The sequence below is a fragment of the Bos javanicus genome, chromosome 19, assembly GCF_032452875.1.
Source record: "Bos javanicus breed banteng chromosome 19, ARS-OSU_banteng_1.0, whole genome shotgun sequence".
NCBI lineage: Eukaryota > Metazoa > Chordata > Mammalia > Artiodactyla > Bovidae > Bos > Bos javanicus.
In genome coordinates this window covers 52,511,630-52,530,121 of record NC_083886.1, presented here as the reverse complement: position 1 = coordinate 52,530,121, position 18,492 = coordinate 52,511,630, and the positions used below count along the sequence as shown (strand labels likewise).

Below are 18,492 nucleotides of genomic sequence, written 5' to 3'. Positions count from 1 at the left end.
CCTGGAGAAGAACTTTCTCTCTCTCGACTTGTGACTGGTGGTTTTCTCATACACCTTCCCCGGGCCTGGAATGGCTGCTACCTTCGGGGACCCGGGTTCTGCGGCTCCTGATTGGCCAAGACATGCGCGCTCCCCGCGCGATCCTTTGTCGAACGTGGCAGTGGGGAGGATTCCTCAGCTGAGGGGCGGAGCCACGCTTGCGCCTCCGAAACCCCTCGTGTTGCTTTCTGACTGGACCGCGTATCCCCACCTGACACCGCCCCCCGGCTCTGCAGGCCGGAAGCTGGGCTGACGCGCTTCCGGCGCGCGTGAGGCCCGTGCGGTTCCTGCCGTGACGGCTGGTGTCTTGTGCGGGCGTTGCCGGGGTAGCCTCCCTGAGTGGCCATGGCGCTACTTGGTGGCGGCAGAGCGCGGTGCAGGGGCAGCGCGCGGGGGGCCGGGGACGGCCCCACGCGGAATGCAATGGAGGAGCCAGCAACGCCCACCGGAGCTGTGCCCGGAATGGGGCCACTCGCCTGGTGAGAGGCTCCGGTCCGGCACCGTCCACTGTGGGCACCTCCCTTTCTTCCTACAGGCTGCCTCCCACGAAGCGGCCTCCGGGAAGCTTTCAGGCGACCGGGTAAACCTGTGCCGTCCGCCACGGGGTTGGCTAGCGGCCACTATCACCGAGCTCTACAATGCGACCGGGCAGTGTGACCCGGAGTGAGTGTAATACACAGTGAACACACAAATTGAGGATGGAAGAGAAGTGTAAGATATTTCCTCGATGACTTTTTGTATGGATACGTTGGAATATTTTGTTGGGTTAAGTGAAAGTATTAAAATTTCATATTTCTTTTTCTTTAATGTGGCTTCAGAGCATTTAAAATAACATGCGTGGCCGGAATGTTAGCTTCTGTCCGGCGGCGCAATTCTGGACGGAGCAGCGCCTTGCCCTCAAAGGCTCAAAGCCCAACCCCCAACCCCGTCGACACTCTCTTCATTTGTGTTCACTTCCTTTTATGAAATGCCACCCCCACTAAGACTCATCATCGATTTAATAACTTGGCAGGAGGGAGACACTGCTACATTAAATGTACACGTTGGCTATAGTAACATCTTGGTTTTTAAAATGGTAAAACAGAAAAAGTATGTTTTTGTACTTTAGAGAGTTTGCATTTGTTGACACCTTGCTCCTGAGGGCATGTGTTCTCATATCCTATGCAGTATTCCTTCTAGAATATGAATTTCGGAAGGTCAAGATCAGGTTCTCTGTGCCCCTCCGCCAGTGCCAGTAGAGCAAGAATCAGGAGGAAGTGGTTGTACCTCCTGGGGGGTACTTTACTGGAGCTGGGCCTCCCAAAACAAAAGGCCGTGAATGATGTGTCTGCAGCCTCCAGCCCACTTCCGTGTTCTGGCCTGGGTGCTGGCCTGCTGAGCAGCAGGCCCGGCTCATAATAAGCATCACAGGTCTGCTCTGCTCTCTGGGAACCGGTGGGAACTGCCTCATGTCTCCTGCCCAATCTTCCCACGTTTTTGTGATTGCCATGACTGTTTTACAGACCACAATTTGGGGCCTGAGACAAGGGATCTTTGTATCACATCTCTATTTCAGAGGCACTCATGAAATCTGAGTTTAGATACCTAAGTTTGGGGACTTTATAGTTTTTTCAGCTAACAGAATGAAGATATACTTGGTGACACTTTGGAGGGAGCTTGGCCTCATGCTGCTGCTGCTGCTAAGTCACATCAGTCGTGTCCGACTCTGTGTGACCCCATAGATAGAAGCCCACAGGCTCCCCCGTCCCTGGGATTCTCCAGGCAAGAATACTGGAGTGGGTTGCCATTTCCTTCTCCAATGCGTGAAAGTGAAAAGTGAAAGTGAAGTCACTCAGTCGTGTCCAACTCCTAGCGACCCCATGGACTACAGCGCACCAGGCTCCTCCATCCATGGGATTTTCCAGGCAAGAGTACTGGAGTGGGGTGCCATTGCCTTCTCCCACTTGGCCTCATAGCATGTGGTAAATAGTTGAGACTACTGGAACCAAGGGGAGAACAGACCAGATGCAGAACAGCCAGGATCTGAGCTGCTGGTGATGGTTGAGCCTTACTGTGGTTCAATTTGAACTCCCTGGTCAAAACCAAGGGCAACTGGGACACGTCTTGATGCAGGTGATGACAGAGCCACTGTTGTGCAGCCCAGATGGACACAGCCAAGTCATCCTTCTGTGAGGACCAGGGCCTCACCGGGGCTCCGGCGTGGGCGGGGGCATGATGCTTTCATGCTCTGTCTGCATTGATGGACCTTCTCAAAGCACAGTTACCCATCATGAATCAACCTGTGCACTGACCTGTGCAGGAGCAGGGAAGCGGGCTTCCCAAAAAGCGGGAGGGAGGCCAGGTATGGTGATAGCCCCAGGTCTCCAGTTTCTGGGGCTGGTAAATAGCTGGGTGAGGTGCAGGGGTGCAGCCTGTCCCCCAGAACATAGGCCAGGTTCAGTGTGCACCTCTGCAGGCCTTGGCCCTGAGGGAAGGGCTAGTGTCTTTTTCCTAAGGCCACTCACAGGCCTTTCAAGGGCAACTCTAGGAAGAGGTGATGAAGCCATGGTCACTGTCACGCCAATGCCCTGAACTGAGTGTGTCCTTGGAGGGCAGAGCCTACCCACCTGGTAGCTGTGGCTCTGGCATCTCTGAACCCAGCACAGTCGGCTCAGGATGACCTCCAGGGGTCTCTTACACCCAGAGAAGGTGCTCACTGGTTAAACAACTGAGTGATCAGTGTTTGATAAAGACTACTCTTGAGTTCTCTGGGCATGGTGAGCACAGGCAGCGTGGCGGGTGGCTGGGTGCCATTGAGCAGACTCAGCTATGGAAGGTAAACCATCGGTGATATCCAAAGAGAAGACTGCAGTGGTGTGTGGAGTCCCCACCCAGGGGGCCTGCACGGCGTTTAGCAGTCACATCCTGGTGGTGGTGACCCAGTTGGGGAAGATGGGTACCCTGGTCTCCCTGGAACCCAGCAATGTGACTAGTGACATCAGCAAGCCTGTGCTGACCACGAAAGTCCTCCTCGGGAAGGATGGGCCTCTCATCCATGTCTTCGCAAAGAACCTGGTGGCATTTGTGTCTCAAGAAGCTGGAGAGTTCTCCTCGCCCTGGACATGAAGGACAAGAGCATGGAGGTGGTGATGGCTCTGAAGGAGGTGATCCAGACATGCCAGGTGTGGTGACGCTGGCATGGTCACCCCTGCTCTCCAGGAGGGCCATGCGGCAACTCAGACACCCTCTCAAGGATTTGAAGGTCCTCCTTTAGTTAGCAGGAGCTCTCTCTGGCTTTGGCCCTTGAAGTTGGAAGAAATACAGACACCTCAGGCTGACCTTGGTTTGAAAGCGGGCGTCCCCTGCAGAGGGAGGACAGGAAACATGTCCTGAGAAAGTTTCGAGTCCTCCCCAGGTCCAGGCAGCCACACCCGTGTGAGAATTGACAGAATGAGTCATGGCCCTCAATTGTTGGGGGAAATTTTTTTATTAAAAATAAATGCATATCCCCCTCCAAAAAGTTCTCTGGACTTCCCTGGTGATCCAATGGCTAAGACCAGGCTTCCACTCAGGGGACACAGATTGGGTTTCTGGTCAGGGAACTAAGATGCTGCATTCCACATGGTGTGAAGAAAAAAAAAAAGCAAGCGCATTCTCAGAATAAAATAACTCATTTTTAACCCAACTGGAGGTATTAACAGCAAGCTCATGAACACGCAGGAATCCTCTTTACTTGCAGATTTCTACTGTGGAGCAGCAGCACGGGGCCGAGGGCTGTGCTATGGGCCACAGAGGTTTGCACACAGGTGAGCTGAGACACAGGTGGGATATAGGAACCAGGTGCAGTGGTGAGGGAGGCCGTGGTAGACTGAAGTGGACTTGGATTGTAAAGCATGACAGTGCTGAGTATGAAGATTCTAGTAAGCTGCAATAACTGGTGGGTAGTCCATGAAAGGCGCTGACCTGGTGCCCATCGCCATGCTCCTCAGTGGAAGAAGGGTCCCTGTAGGGGATGGCTGAGGGCCATGGACAGGAGGGAGTGGAGAGGGTTACAGGTGCTGGCTCATAAGGGTGGGGAGGCCAGGCTCAGGAGCACTGAGCTGTACAAACGGGTTTGGGGTGGAACCAGGAGGATCAGGTTAGACTTGGGACCTGAGAGACACGTCATGCAGGTCCTACAGGTGCCACCTCATGTTAGCCTTCACGAGGGGAGGAACCAGAACAAAGTCCTGGCTGCTGGCAGGGTGCCTGTCCAACCTGGCACTTGGGGTCTGAGTTCACGAATCAAAATCAAGCTTGGAAAATCCAAGAGTCAAGATGGCATGACTAGCCCTTCTGGCCTGCCAGAGCCTCTGAAAGCCCTTGCCCAATAAACCAAATTGCTGACAGCACAGGTCAACCCTAGATTTGAAGATTTTCACTGGACATTTTAGGAAGTGGACCAGGAGAGTTGGAGGGGCTCTGGCTGGCCCTGGGGCTCCTCTGGCTGGCTGAGACTATAGCTGCTGCCTGGAAGCCTTTCGCCTCCAAAGGTAGGGCTGTTTCAGAGGTATGGGCATCTTAGTTTTGTGAGAAAGGCCTTGGGCTTGGGAACCCAGGGCTGTGCAGTCTGTCTTCCCCTGCCTAAGGCTGGTGGTCCCAGGAGGTTGGTTAGGGTCTTTGTCCCCTGTGACTGTGACTCTTGGATTTATGTTTGGGCCAGCTGCTGCAGAAAGTGGCAGTTTGTCCTGGTACCTAGCACAGGGGCCCTGGGGTAAGGAAAGCCAGGCGGTAACCAGCCCTGTGGGAGCCATCCTGGCATGGCATGTGGTCACTGGCACGGGGGTGGGAATGAAAGGGTACTTCCTGGTCTGCTCCAGCTGGCAATAAATCCTTGAAGGGCTCACCCTGCTGCTAAGAACTGAGAAAAGTGGCAGCCTCTGGCAGGCGTGGCCAGGGCGGGCACACAGACAGCAGCAGCCTAGGTGTGGCACACACTTTCCTCACCAGCTGAGCACAAAGGAAGATTTCACACTGAAAGTTTTGCCACTGAGCCATGAAACGGGGTTTATGGACTCAACTTTGTCTGGATGGAACTGGGGATTCGTATATGCCCTCTCCTTGTCCAGTCGGTAAGGGGTGTCTTAGTTCCTGGGTGCCCTTGGGGGTGCTGCTGAGGCAGCACCATCCCTGCCACCCCAAGGCCCTGAAGAGACCCTGCCAAGTAGCGGGACTGGCAGTGGTGCATGCGTGTCTCGGCAGTCAGTCCTTCAGGGCTCCCCAGGCACTCTCCTATGCCTCCTTGCAGCGAGGGTCCCCATCTCCTCCCATCCACCCTGCCTCAGCAATCCCACCTTTGGCCCTCTGGCCTTCCATGCCACCCTCTCCACTGGCCCTGCTGCCCACTTCTCCATCCTCCCATCCAGCTCTGAGTTCCTGTCCTGGGTTCCCTGGGACCCAGTCATTCTATTTGTTCCCAAGTCTTCAGCACGGTTCCCCTTTTTTGAGGTTGGAACCATTCCCTCTCAGAGGCTCAGACAGGGCCCACAAGCGGTGTGCAGGAGTCACTTTAGACACCGGATGCCCCACTGGACCCAACTGTCCCCGACCCCTTTCCCCGGCAGAACCCACCAGCCAAAAGGACAGCGCTAGCCTGGGGGGCTGATGTGTCTGAGTAAGGGCTGTAACCCCCTTCTCCTTCACCAGCCACAGACAGTGGTGACTGCGCCTGGCCCCTGGCCCTCCTGCGGGTGCCCCAGGGAAGCAGAGCAACGGGGCCCCCATTTCCCCTTCCCCACCAGGAGATGAGCAGCAGACACCCTGGCTCCTTAGGGGGAAGTTTATTTCCCGGTCAGAAAAGGAGAAGCAGGGACAGGCGCCTGTGCATTCTAGGCCCGGGCCTGACCAGGGAGGGTGGGGTCGGGTGGGGTGGGGGCAGAGGGGATGGCTCCAGCAGTGCAAGCTTGGTCCCACAGTTGTCCTGGCTGGGTCCAGGGAGGGCCTGCTGGGGATGGTGGCACCGAGCCCGGGGGCAGAGGGGCAGACCAGCGGGCCCAGAGGACGGCACATATGGAGGCAATAAATACTGGCGGGCCAGGCACACGACTCCAGGCCGGCGGGCCAGGAGGGACAAGTAAGGCTCGGCCACTGGCTTTGTCTGCCGAGGGCTCTCTCTTGGGGCCGTGGGCTGTAGGCACTGCCCACTGGGACAAAGAAGGCAGAGGCGTGAGGACACCCAGCCTCCCAGGTGGCACTGGAGGCCGCTTTTGAATTTTGGCAATTTGGCTTTTCCCAAGCCCCTGGAGCTGTCCCCGCAGGCCTGGCCAGGCCAGGGCAGACTAGGGACCAGCACATCCCAGAAGCCTTCCCGGGCCACGGGGATCACAGACAGGGTAGGGACTGGGCGGGGAGACACCACATGCTCATGCAGACACAGGGTTAGAGGTTAGTGACGCCCCCACAGCACACGTTCCACATGTTAAGGCATCATGGTTAGACCGTTACTGACAGTGATGGATGGGCTGACCGGGGAGAAGTGAAAGCTGGAGGACAACCGGCCCCACGAGGCCCCATGCGGTACACCCCACCCCCACCAGGAAGGGGGCGACAGGAGTCCAGGTAACGTAACAGAGAAGGCCCAGGGGACCTGAGCACCCTGAACCCCACTGCGATGCCTGACTCCCGTGCCAAGGACTCAGGTTGGGTCAGGACAGTGGGGGAATCTCGAGGGATACAGAAGGGGAGGTCGAGGCCTCCCTCCCCACAGCACAGGCGGAAGCAGCAACAACACTAGACCACCGAGGAGGCTGGGGCCAGTGGGCTGGGAGGGTAGAGGAGGGACAGGCCAGCCAGGAGGCAGCCCAGGGGCAGTGGTGGCAGCGTGGGCGGGCCCTGTCAGCACTTTGGTTTGGGGTCAGGGGGTTGGGGTGGTGGGGTGGGGCGCGTCCGTCCTTCCGTCCGCCTGCCCTGCCCGCCTCCCGGCAGGGGCTCAGTCCTTCCACTCCTTCTTGATGGTGAGATTCCACTCCCAGGACAGGTGGTCGGTCCTGTCGTCGTCTGTGAAGCGGGACTTGATGTTGTAGCTGCCTCGAGCCAGCATGCCCTTGGGCGCCTCCTCCATGGGGGTCAGGAACTCATACTCCTCCGCCCGGGGCCCATAGCTCCCCACCATGTAGTCGGTCTTGTCAACTGCGGGGTGCGGGGAGGGCGTCCGTCAGGGAGCTGAGCCGGGCCTTTCCTCGCTCCCTCCCGACGCCCCTGGAGCCCCTGGGTGGCCACCTCCCCCCTGGTGCCCACCCTCACTCACTCTTCACGCCTTTCCTGTACGTGTGCTGGATGTACTTCATGCCAGACACAATCTCTCGGTTCACCTGCAAGGAGGCACCCAAGCGGGGCTCAGCCAGACTCTCCAGTCCAAGCCCCCAGCATCCCCCCTGAGCCTCCTCCTTACCCGGAAGGAGATTTTTATCCGATATTCCACACCCTCCTTCAGCACAAAGGACTGCTTCTTGAAGCTCTCCAGATCACCTGCGTTTGAGAGGAATGCCACACTAGGAGGTTCAGGTAGGGGAGGCCACTCCGGCCCTGGTGGGGTGCTCCGTCTGCCCCTCTACACACACACACACACACACACACACACCCTGGCATCCCAGACCACACCAAACACACATACACACACCCCCCTTGGCATCCCAGGCCACACACCCAGACACCCACACACACCCCACCCCCCAATCCCAGGCCATACCAAAGCCAAAGCCTTATTAAAAGTTGCACTTCCTAGGCTCCCCACAAGAGGGTGCCAGCACCTCAACAAATTATTTTTAGGGGAAGCAGCAGGGTGCCAGGCAGCCCCAGCCAGGAACCTGGAGATGCCACTCACCTGTCAGGTCCAGCTCCAGGGGGCCCGGGGCAGTACTACACACCAGGGTTAGTCGGGTCACCACAACATTGGGGACATTGGGGTCTGCAGAGTGACAGCAAGTTAGAGCTCTGCCAGTGGGGGAAATAGTGGCAGACACGCAAAAAAGCAACAGGTGTCCACACACCCCAGCAGGGCCCACTTACCAGCAGACACAGCCACACGGCCCAGAAGGGCCTCCTTGTACTTGCGCAGACTCTCGTCGTCCTTGTCCAGCTCCTGGATCTCCTGAATGCTCTTCTGGGCCGGGGGCTTATAGTTGACTGAGTGCTCGTCCTCCTCGTTCTCTGCCGCAATCTGTGCCAACTGCTCAGCTGTGGGCTCCTGCTCAGCCATACTCACCTCTAGCTGGATGTGAGACACCTGTGACCAGGGTAGCAGGGGCTGTGGCAGCCTGGAGGGACCCACAGTGTGTCCCCGCCTGCCCTTCTGCAGGACCTGCGGGTGATCTGCACAGCTCTCTGCAAGTGGCCAAGCCCCCAACCTGGGCCCAAGGGGAGGTGCACGTTCTGTAACAGGAAGGCAGTGACGGCCAGAGCTTCAAAAAGGGCCCAGACACAGGCTCCTGAAGCCCAAAGCGGCCACTCACCTCCTCGCCCTGCCCACCTCACAGGACCTCACCCCAGCATCCAGAGCTAAATGAAAGCTGCAGCCTGCTCTCAGAGGAAACCAGGCACAGCTCCCCTGCTGCCCAGGAAGCAGCAGCACCTGGGTCCAACCAGGAAGCACCAGGACCAAGTGCTGCTTCCTGTTCTGAGCTGCCCAGGCCCTCCCCTCAAGGAACCCTTTTGCTGGGTTCTCTCTGACCATCCTGTTCCTTCGAAAACGCCCCAGCTACAAACCAAGGCCTTTGTGCAGGACATGGGTCAGTCATGTCTCACTCCAGCCCAAACACAGGGCTCCCCTAGAGCTCAGGTGACGGGGCTAGCCTAAGTCCCACAGGTAAGTCCTAAAATGGCCTAAAAGACCCTACCTGTCCGACAAACCAATCTCTAACTGTGAGGGTCTGTGACCTAGAATTTGGGAACTGCACAGCCATGTGATGGGTAGTCTCAAGATCCTCCTTCCGCCCGGGCCCCAGAAGAGCCCAGAGCAGTGGTGTCAAAGCGAGAAGTGATGGGGCAGCCACAGGACTTCCTTCGCTAAGGATGACCGTCGCACCCTGTAGAATCCCTGAGGAGTATCTGAAACCAACTCAGATTCGACCCGGCGGTGTGGGAGGTGGGTCAGGGCCACCGGTTGCCAATAAAGGCAGCCAATGCCGGGACGTGCGTGAGGACCTTATCTTAAAAAGGGCCGCTGGGGACCCGGAACCGCCGGGCCGCCACAGGCAGGGTGGGGCCGGCTCGTTTTTCCAAGCTTCCCTGCAGCTTCCTCTGGAATTCCTCTAGAAGGCTCACGCCCTAACGTCACCCAAGCGCGGCCGCAGGCGACAAAATCATTTAAGTGAGATGGCGAGGCCCGCACTTCCGCAGGGCCTGCAATCTGGGCCAGGCGAGGCCCGGCAAGCAGGGTGGGGCGCAGGGACCTCACCTCCCAGGGGAGGAGGCGTCCCGCCTGGCCCCTATCCGCGCACACTAGCGAGGAGGGGTCTGCCGAGTACGAGCAGCGACCACAAAAGAGGTCTGCACAGACCCCTGCTCCCGCCCCCGGCACACGCGCCCCCGCCTCCAGATCCCCGCGCCCCCGATTGCACGTGGGCCCGCCCTGCGCCCGGGGCGCCGCCCGCTGTCAATGCCGCCCCCGCCCTGCGCAGATTCCCCCAGCAGGACTGGCGGGCGGGGCGGGAAGCGAGAACAAAGGCGCGGCCCCGGCCTCCTTCCCCGCGGCCGCTTCGCCCGCCGTGCCCACCGCGCTCGCTGGCCCCGCTGCCCGCACTCACCGGAGGATCGTCCGCGCCGCTCTCGCGCTCCCTCCCGCACAGAATGACGAACGTCGCTGCCCCGCCCGCGCGCGCCCTGCCGGCCACTTCCGGGGTCACGCGACTTCCGCTCGCGCTGGGCGGGCCGCGGATAGCGCATGTGCGAGGAGCTGCGGGCAGCGCGCCGCCGCCATCTTGCGGGCCGGCCTCGTGGGCGCGTCCGTTTGGGCAGCGCGGCAGAGGGGACTTACCGGTTGGGGCTCCTGTGCCCTTTGCCATAGGCTTCTCTTAGTCCCGGGTATCCCCAGGAGTCAGCCGGCAAGCTGAAGGGGCGGGGAAGTGAGACGGTCTGCGAGGTGCTGGGACGCGCTTGTGTTACGGGCGCGTCTCCGTCAGCGGGCATCTCTCCTTCCGAGGGCACACTGCCATCACGCCGCGGGGACGAGCCGGCACAGCCGATCCCATCAAGCAGCCGGGGTCAGCGAGTGGCAGCTGTCCGGCCTTAGGCGGCCTTCGCGCCCACTCGCCGCTGTTCGCCCTCCCGGAAGTTACCGTCGGACGTTCATCCACGGGTGTCCAAATGGCTCTCTCCAGGCCTTTCCCCTTCCAGACCAAGTCAGCATGCCGTCGCCCTTTTGGGAGCTCCTAGCCCAGACGCCACCAGGCGTGGCGACTGTCGGACACATGCCCACGCGTTCAGCCAGCGAGCATTTTGCAGCCCCAAGCAGGGCCTATAATTTGTAACCAGCCTGGCGGAGCCTGCGCTGCCAACGCCGGTCTAGCATGCAACTCTCCTTCCTTCACCTCCTCCTCGCGGAGTGCAAGACCTCAAATGCTTCACAACGAAGTCGTCACACACCCCTGGATTGCGTGTGGTGGGGGCATTTTAGGTCACAGAACCTAATGTGAAATACTGACCTTGATATCTTTTGGAAATGTCTTAAGTTTGGGGGAATATTTGCGAGTTTTCTGTAACTAAGAGTCACATGGTCAGCTTAAAATGTAGAAAGTTTAGTTGGCCAAAGGCAGAGCATTCCAATATTGTATTTATTCCATACGCGCTTTTGAGGCTTCCTGTTGGCGCACCTGAAAACCGTGCCGCTAGACCCGGCCGCACTCGTCCTGCGTCGTGCTACACTGCAGAATCGCTGACTGAGCAAAAGTCTGTTTTTCGACAACCCAAGCGCTTTTTGAAAACTATCAAACTCTGTCACCTATTGCTGTTTAAAAACATAACCCTGGAATTTAGCAGCTTAAAACGACCAACATACACTGTCTTTACCAAGGATCAGGGAGAGCTCCGCTGGGTGGTTCTGGCTCCAGTCTAGTGAGGTTGTGGTTGAACTGTGAGCCAGGGCCCTGGTTTCAGGATCTGCAGGAATTCCAAGCTCATGCACGTGCTGTGGGCAGGAGGCTCTGATCCTCACAGGCTGTTGGCTGGAGGATTTAGTTCCCTGCTGCCCACAGCTTCTGGCTTCTCTGTAAGGCAGCTGGCTTTCCCCACGTGAGGCCTCAGAAAGAGAATTCAAGCCAGGGAAACAGTAAATGCCCAAAACAAAGCCACAGTGCCCCTCACAACCTAGTATGAGAGGTGCCCTTGTTTCTACTCTTCTGCTGGGCATGTGGAGCTTCCTCAATACAGGGCTGGAGGGGAGCACGGGGACATGAGGACAAGGAGACGAGCTGGGCCATTCAGCCATCTTGGAGGTGGCCCACCACATGGATGGAGGCAGAAAGAATGGGAATATGAAGCCCAGAGTTTCTGCCATCAGCGTCTACAGGTGCCCTCTAGCTTACCTCCAGCCCTGTGCCAGGTGTGCCCTCATCTCCGTACCACATGGAGTAAGTCTGAAGCAAACCTCAATGTCACTTCACCATAAATATTTCTACACACAATATTCTAAGTAAAAAGGTCCTTTGGGAGTTAATAACTGCGGTACCATCATGCCATGTATGTAACAAACCACTATGTAACAAACCACTCCAGAACTTCCCTGGTGGTCCAGTGGTTAAGATTCTGAGCTGCCAATGCAGGGGGAACAGGTTCAATTCCTGGTCAGGGAACTAAGATCCCATATGCTGCTTGAGGTGATAAAATGAAAACAACAACAAAAAGATGACCATGTTGCATAGCGCTCAGCCTGGGCTGTTGACCCAAGGACTTCCCATATGGCTCCTGCGGAATGTTGGCCACTGGAACTTCAAAAACAAATGTTCCAAGAAACCTGTTTTCTATGCCTGAAGGAAGGGCAGGGCCCAGCAGTAAGAGCAGGTGAGAATTAGGAATAGAGACACATAAAGCAGTAGCCAACATTCAGTTGACAAATCACTCAGTTTACTACACACAATTACAAAGCAAAGACAAGGGGGTAATGAACCACTACAGGGAGAAGCTTGAGAAGCAGGCCTCTCAGCATGAGCAGCGTCTTTGGTCCCGGGGCAGTAGGGCTCAAGACAAACATGAATGGGAAGTTGCCTTCTGCTCCAGCAGGGCCTCTGGCAGTGTCCGAAATAGCTGGAACAGCTCTCAACAATGTGGAGTAGGTTCCTCCAGGGAAGAGTTTTCAAAGTCACTGGGCATAGTGGTCTCTTAAGGAGCAGCAGTTAACCCTAGGGGGAGGGGTCTTGACTCTTAACAGTTCTTTTTCTTTGAGTGACAAACATCATCCTTCAAGCTTCTTATCTAAAGTAATACTCCTAGTTTATCACTTAAAATACAGTGCTACAGCAGACATTTCAAAACAACTAACATGGAAGTTCACATTGGCCAGTGTGACTCCATTTTTAACTACTTAACATATCTTCATATAGCTTAAATCCCACGAGTTTCACACAAGGTGAGTAGGAATCATAACAGAAATCACTTCATAACAGATTAGATTCCACCTCTCAATGCGAAGAGGAGCAAAGGATGATGTGTGGCCTTCTACCACACACTGCCTCCCAGGACCCCCCAAAGTCTCATCCCATCATGGTTTCTGGTCAGGACTCAGGTGAGGATGAGTCTGGGGGTGTGGCTTTTCTTAATCTAAAAGTGGGGGCTGAAGACCCAGAAGACCTGCTTTGTGGCAGGAGGCAAACCTGTGTCATCTCACTCCCCGACCATCAGAATTGTGACCATAATGTGTGTTTCACACCAAGTTTTGTAGTAATTTATAGAGCAGTAAGTACCTGGAATACTAATCAAGAAAATTAACAAATTCTGTTTTTTTAATTATCTGTATTTAGTTTTGATTGCACGGGGTCTTCATTGCTGCTTGTGGGCTTTCTCTAGTGGCACGCAGGGGCTTCTCTTCGTTGTGACGCATGAGCTTCTCACTGTGGCGCCTTCTCTTGTTAGGGAGCATGGCTGTAGGTGCACGGTCTGCAGTACTTGCATCACGCAGGCTTTAGTTTCTCCCCAGCATGTGGGATCTTGGCCTGCACGAGGGATTGCTCCCATGTCCCCTACATTAGCAGGGGGATTCCTATCCACTGTACCACCAGGGAAATCCAACAAATTTATCACTAAAGATCTAAATATTATTTCCCTTGATTGTACTGAATTGTTTTACTTCTGGTTAGAGCTTTGTACATGGCATTAGTTGTGCTCGTATCTTCATAATAGGATCATCGTCTCTGCTCCTTGCAGTGTCTTGTTGAAGGACCAGGGTCACTGGTCCTTCGAGTCTCCCACAACTGTCTCTGGATGGCAGCACAACCCCCAGTACTGACATTGAGTTCCTGCCCTCCATCCTTTCTGAAGGTGCAGGTTGGACTGGCAGGAGCTAGACCCTTTTGGAATGTGACACACTTCTAGCGGGGAGAGGGATGACACTGTTTTGAACCTTTTGTCAGATGAGCAAAGAATCTTAAGAGATGTGACCTGACGTGGCATGGCCACACCCAGAGCACCCAGGCTGGGGAGGGCTGTGAAAGGATACCTTGAACCTTAACAGTGTTCTGAGGAAAGAAGAGCGGCTGTGTGCAAAGATTTACTTACAAGGACTTTAAAAAAATACATTTATTTGGCTGCGACGGGTCTTAGTTGTGACCTGCAGGATCTTTGATCTTCTTGCAGTGTTCAGGTTCTTTTAGATGTGGCTTGTGGGATCTAGTTCCCTGACCAAGAATTGAACCCAGACCCCTTGCACTGGGAGTGAGGAGTTTTATAGCCAAGGGACCACCAGGGAAGTCCCAGACAGAAGGACATTTATTTCACCATTTTCACAGTATCACACGTTTTCATAACAAGGATCTGAAAAGCAGAGTAGATCACTGAGCAGACCCAGAGCATCTACACTGTAATAAATAAAATGTATTAATTTAAAAGCCCTGTGATGAATTAAAACTTTTTACATTATTCATATAAAAATATTTAATGACATAGAAAGTCACCTTTACTGAGGTAGAATTTACAAAATCCATCAGTTCAAAGTTGACAATTCAATTATTTTTTAGGAAATTTGTAGAAGGGCATAATCCTCAGGCCAAGAAAGTTTCCCTTGCACTATTTGTAGCTGACACCTACTCTAAGCCCTCTTTCCCCACAGCCTCTGGCAACCACTGTCCTGCTTTTTGCATCTGTACATTTGTCTTTCCTGGACTGTTCATGTTGGTGGAATCACACAATATGTAACTGTAAGACAGGTAGAACAGGGAAAAGGAGTCCAAAATGGCGGCGGCTAAAAAAGCCCGCAAAAATAGAACAGAAGAAGAAGGTCAAAGGAAGGTCCGAGGACCAGAGTGAGGACTTCAGGTAGAACAGCACTCCTGACTAAGCGCAATTTGCATAGGGCAGGCCCAGGGGGAAGGAAAAAACAGATAAAAAGAGGAGCCAAAGGGCTGCTCGCTCTCTCCCGCGCGGCGTGCCTACTCTCTTTCTCTACCCCTGCCCCGCCCCCCCATCCCCCAACCCCCGTGTGCGCGCTGGGGCGCTCCTCCACTCTCTCTCTTCTTCGAGGATGGATTCTCCTGCTGGCTTCTAAATAAAATAGAGCTGTAACACTGATTTGTCTATGAGCTATAACACGGTCTGTCCAAGACCCGAGAGCTGTGACACGCCGAGGGGGCTTTAATGTCCATCACGCCAAATCTTTGTTGTGACGAGACAAAAACCGAGGAGCATACGCTCGGCCGACATAGCCTTCTAGTGTCTTGTGATTTCACCCAAGGTTTTGCAGTCCGTCTGTAGTGTAGAGTGTGCGCTTTGTCCTGTTTTTGTATAAGTATAGCATATTTTGTTTTGTATTCACTTGTCAGTTGATGCACTTTTGGTTTCCTTTTTGTCTGTTATGAACATTTGCATTTGTTTTCGCATGAATGTTTGGTTTGTTTGTTATCTTGGGTAGATTGCCAAGAGTGGATTTCCCCATGTTTTACAAGGTGTGTGCATGGGTGCTAAGTCACTTCAGTTGTGTCCAACTCTTTGTGACCCTATGGACTATATAGCCCACCAGGCTCCTCTGTCCATGGGATTCTCCAATCAACAATACCCGAGTGGGTTGCCAGGCCCTCTTCCAGGGGATCTTCCCAACCCAGGGATTGAACCTGTGTCCTTATGTCTCCTGCATTGGCAAGCGGGTTCTTTACTCCTAGTGCCAACTGGAAAGCCCTTTTCCAAGGTAGGAAGGTACCATTTTACAATCCTGACAGCAATGTGGAAAAGTTCCAGTTGGGCACACCCTTGTTAACACTTGGCATTGTCTATGTTTTTGATTAAAGCTGTCCTAGTGGGTGGGACATGATGTTTGTGGCTTTGATTTGCATTTCCTCAATGAAGAGTCTTCTTTGGTACAACATCTATTGAAGTTTTTTGTCCATTTAAAAATTTGATTGTTCTATTCAGTTGCAAGACCACTAATGGGTCCTGGATAGGAGTCCTTTGTCAGATGTATCTTTGTTACTTGACATTGTTTTTCATTATGTTTTGTTTTTAAGATATTTATTTATTTAATTTTTATTATTATTTTTGTCTGTGGTGGGTCTTGGTTGCTGCACCCGGGCTTTCTCTACTTGTGGCGAGTGTGAGCTGCTCTAGTTGTGCACAGGCTTCTCACTGCAATGGCTTCTCTTGTTGGGGGGCATGGGCTCTAGGCGCGAGGGCTTCAGTAGTTGTAGCTCGTGAGCTCAGTAGTTGTGGCAGACTGGCTTAGTTGCTCCGTGACATGTGGGATCTTCTCTGCCCAGGTATAGAACTGTTGTTCCTTGCATTGCGGAGTGGATTCTTAACCACTGGACCACCAGGGAAGCCCAACATTGTTTTTCTTAATGACATCATTTGCAGGGCAACCCTTTAGTGAATTCTAACATCAGTTTTTTTTCATGGTTCATGCTTTTGATGCTGTGTCTCAGAACTCTTTGCCAAAGCTAAAACTGTGAAGGTTTTCTCCTATAGTTTCTTCTATTATATGTATAATCTCAGCTTCCATTTAAGTCTACACTCTATCTTGAATTAATGTTTGTGTATAACTGAGTTAAGAGTTGAAAAGACTAATAGTTTTCAGCCACTGAACTGTCTTGGCACCTTTGTTGAAATTTTATTCACCATAAACTTAAGGCTTTATTTATAGACTCAATTCTGTTTTGTAACCTATATGTCACAACCTCTTGATAACCATAGCTTTGTAGTAAGTTTTGAAACCTGGCAGTGTAGGTTGTCAACTTTATTCTTTTCAAAATTGTTTTGGCTATTCGAGGTCCTTTGAATTTCCATATAAATCTTAAAATCTGTTTTCAGTTTCTACAAAAGCACTTACTGACAGGGATTGTTGTTTAGTCGCTGAGTCGTGTCCAACTCTTTTTCGACCCCATGGACTATAGCCCCACCAGGCTCCTCTGTCCATGCTATTTACCAGGCAAGAATACTGAAGTGGGTTATTTCCTTCTCCAGAGGATCTTCCCAATGTAGGGATCAACCCGTGTCTCTTGCATTGGCAGGTGGATTCTTTACCACTGAGCCACCTGGGAAGCTCCATTACACTGTATCTATAGAGCAATTTGGGGACAGTTGCCATTTTAACAATATTAAGTTTTTCAACCCAAAACATGAGATTTCTATGCATGTATTTGTTTTTTTATTTAAAGTTTTTTTTTTTTTTTTTTACCAAGCCACATGGCACACTGGATCTTAGTTCCTTGACCAGGGATTGAACCTGTGCTCCCTGTAGTGGAAGCAGAGACTCTTAGACTGAGTTGTATACATATATACAATCTTTATAATATTCTTTTCCACTATGGTTAATTCTCGGAGAAGGCAATGGCACCCCACTCCAGTACCCTTGCCCAAAAATCCCATGGATGGAGGAGCCCGGTAGGCTGCAGTCCATGGGGTCGCTAACAGCTGGACATGACTTCACTTTCACTTTTCACTTTCACGCATTGGAGAAGGAAATGGCAACCCACTCCAGTGTTCTTGCCTGGAGAGTCCCAGGGATGGAGGAGCCTGGTGGGCTGCTGTCTGTGGGGTCGCACAGAGTCGGCCATGACTGAAGCGACTCAGCAGCAGCAGCAGCAGCAGCATGGTTAATTCCCAGGATATCGAGTATAGTTGCCTGTGCTATGCAGTAGGACCTTGTTGTTAATCCATTCTATGTGTAATAGTTTGCATCTACTAACTCCAAACTCCCAGTCTATCCCTCCCCCATCCCATCCCAGGCATCTATTTAATCTTTAGTTTCTTTTTGTAGAATTTCATAGTTTTCAGTGTGCCTGTGTGCAGGTCTTGTACTTTTATTGTTAAATTTGTTCCTAAGCCTTTTTTTTTTTTCGGGGGCGGGGCTGCATTGTGTGGCATGTGGGATCTTAGTTCCCCTACCAGGGATGGAACCCACACCCCTGCATTACGAGCATGGAATCCTAACCACTGGACCACTGGGGAATTTTTATGTTATTTTTAACATAACAGTATCATTAACTTGCTTACCAAAATTAACAATGCTTTCCTAATATTATCTAATAGTTCATGTTCAATTCTTCTATCTCAGCTCTTATCTCAGGGGAGTCGAGGAGAGTCGATTGGGAGTTTGGGATTCACAGATGCAAACTACTATAAATAGAATGGGTAAATAGCATTCTGTATACGGTATAGAACAGGGAAGTATATTTGATATTCTATAATAAACCATATGGAAAAGACTATGAAAAAGAATATATAGGAAAATCCCTGGCAGGCCAGTGGTTGTGCATGCTCAGTTGCTCAGTCATGTCCAGTTCTTTGCAACCCCATGGACTGTAGCCTGCCAGGCTCTTCTGTCCATGGAATTTTTCCAGGCAAGAATACTGGAGTGGGTTGCCATTTCCTACTCCAGGGAATCTTCCCAACCTAGGGATCGAACCCACGTCTTTTGTGTCTGTCTCCTGTATCAGCAGGCAGATTCTTTACCACTGTGCCCCCCAAGACTGCAGTTTCACTGCTGAGGTCCCAAGTTCAATCCTTGATCAGGGAACTAAAACTAAGATTCTACAAGCCCTGTGGCACAACAACAATACATATATAAAGCAGAATCATTTTGCTGTATGGCAGAAATTAACACAACATTGTAAACCAACTACATTTAATAAAATACCTTAAAAAGGAAAAACAAAAACAACTCTCTCATTTCAGTCGGTTTATTCACATCAGGATCCAGATGGAGTCCACACTACACACTCGGATGATGTGCCACTGAGAGGTTTATTCTCATACCTGTCTGAAGCCACACATCAGTGAAATTCTGACTGCTAACTGGAGTGA

General features: G+C 52.8%; 1 protein-coding gene and 1 pseudogene across 2 annotated transcripts; one reads left to right on the top strand and one right to left on the bottom strand.

The window, feature by feature from the left end:
• The first annotated feature begins 34 nt into the window (after positions 1 to 34).
• Positions 35 to 6,130, top strand: LOC133232751 (proteasome assembly chaperone 3-like; annotated as a pseudogene).
• ARHGDIA (Rho GDP dissociation inhibitor alpha) lies at positions 5,823 to 8,254 on the bottom strand. Of its 2 annotated transcripts, none has more exons than XM_061392564.1 (5): positions 8,065 to 8,254; positions 7,880 to 7,963; positions 7,448 to 7,524; positions 7,304 to 7,367; positions 5,823 to 7,185 (listed from the first exon to the last, which is right to left on the bottom strand). In XM_061392564.1, the coding sequence occupies exons 1-5, from the start codon at positions 8,252 to 8,254 to the stop codon at positions 6,986 to 6,988; spliced, it is 615 nt and encodes a 204-aa protein (XP_061248548.1). In that variant the 3' UTR covers positions 5,823 to 6,985. The 2 variants fall into 2 exon arrangements, with proteins under 2 accessions (XP_061248548.1, XP_061248549.1); XM_061392565.1 differs by having other exon boundaries at positions 5,823 to 7,053.
• Between the last annotated feature and the right edge of the window lie 10,238 nt (positions 8,255 to 18,492).

Bases quoted from the DNA above. Each gene is read 5' to 3' on its own strand.
- ARHGDIA (XM_061392564.1), bottom strand. From the start codon at position 8,254: ATGGCTGAGCAGGAGCCCACAGCTGAGCAGTTGGCACAGATTGCGGCA. The intron at 7,525-7,879 runs GTGAGTGGCATC...TCTCAAACGCAG, and splicing joins CCTGGAGCTGGACCTGACAG to GTGATCTGGAGAGCTTCAAG. The intron at 7,368-7,447 runs GTAAGGAGGAGG...GCCTCCTTGCAG, and splicing joins GGATAAAAATCTCCTTCCGG to GTGAACCGAGAGATTGTGTC.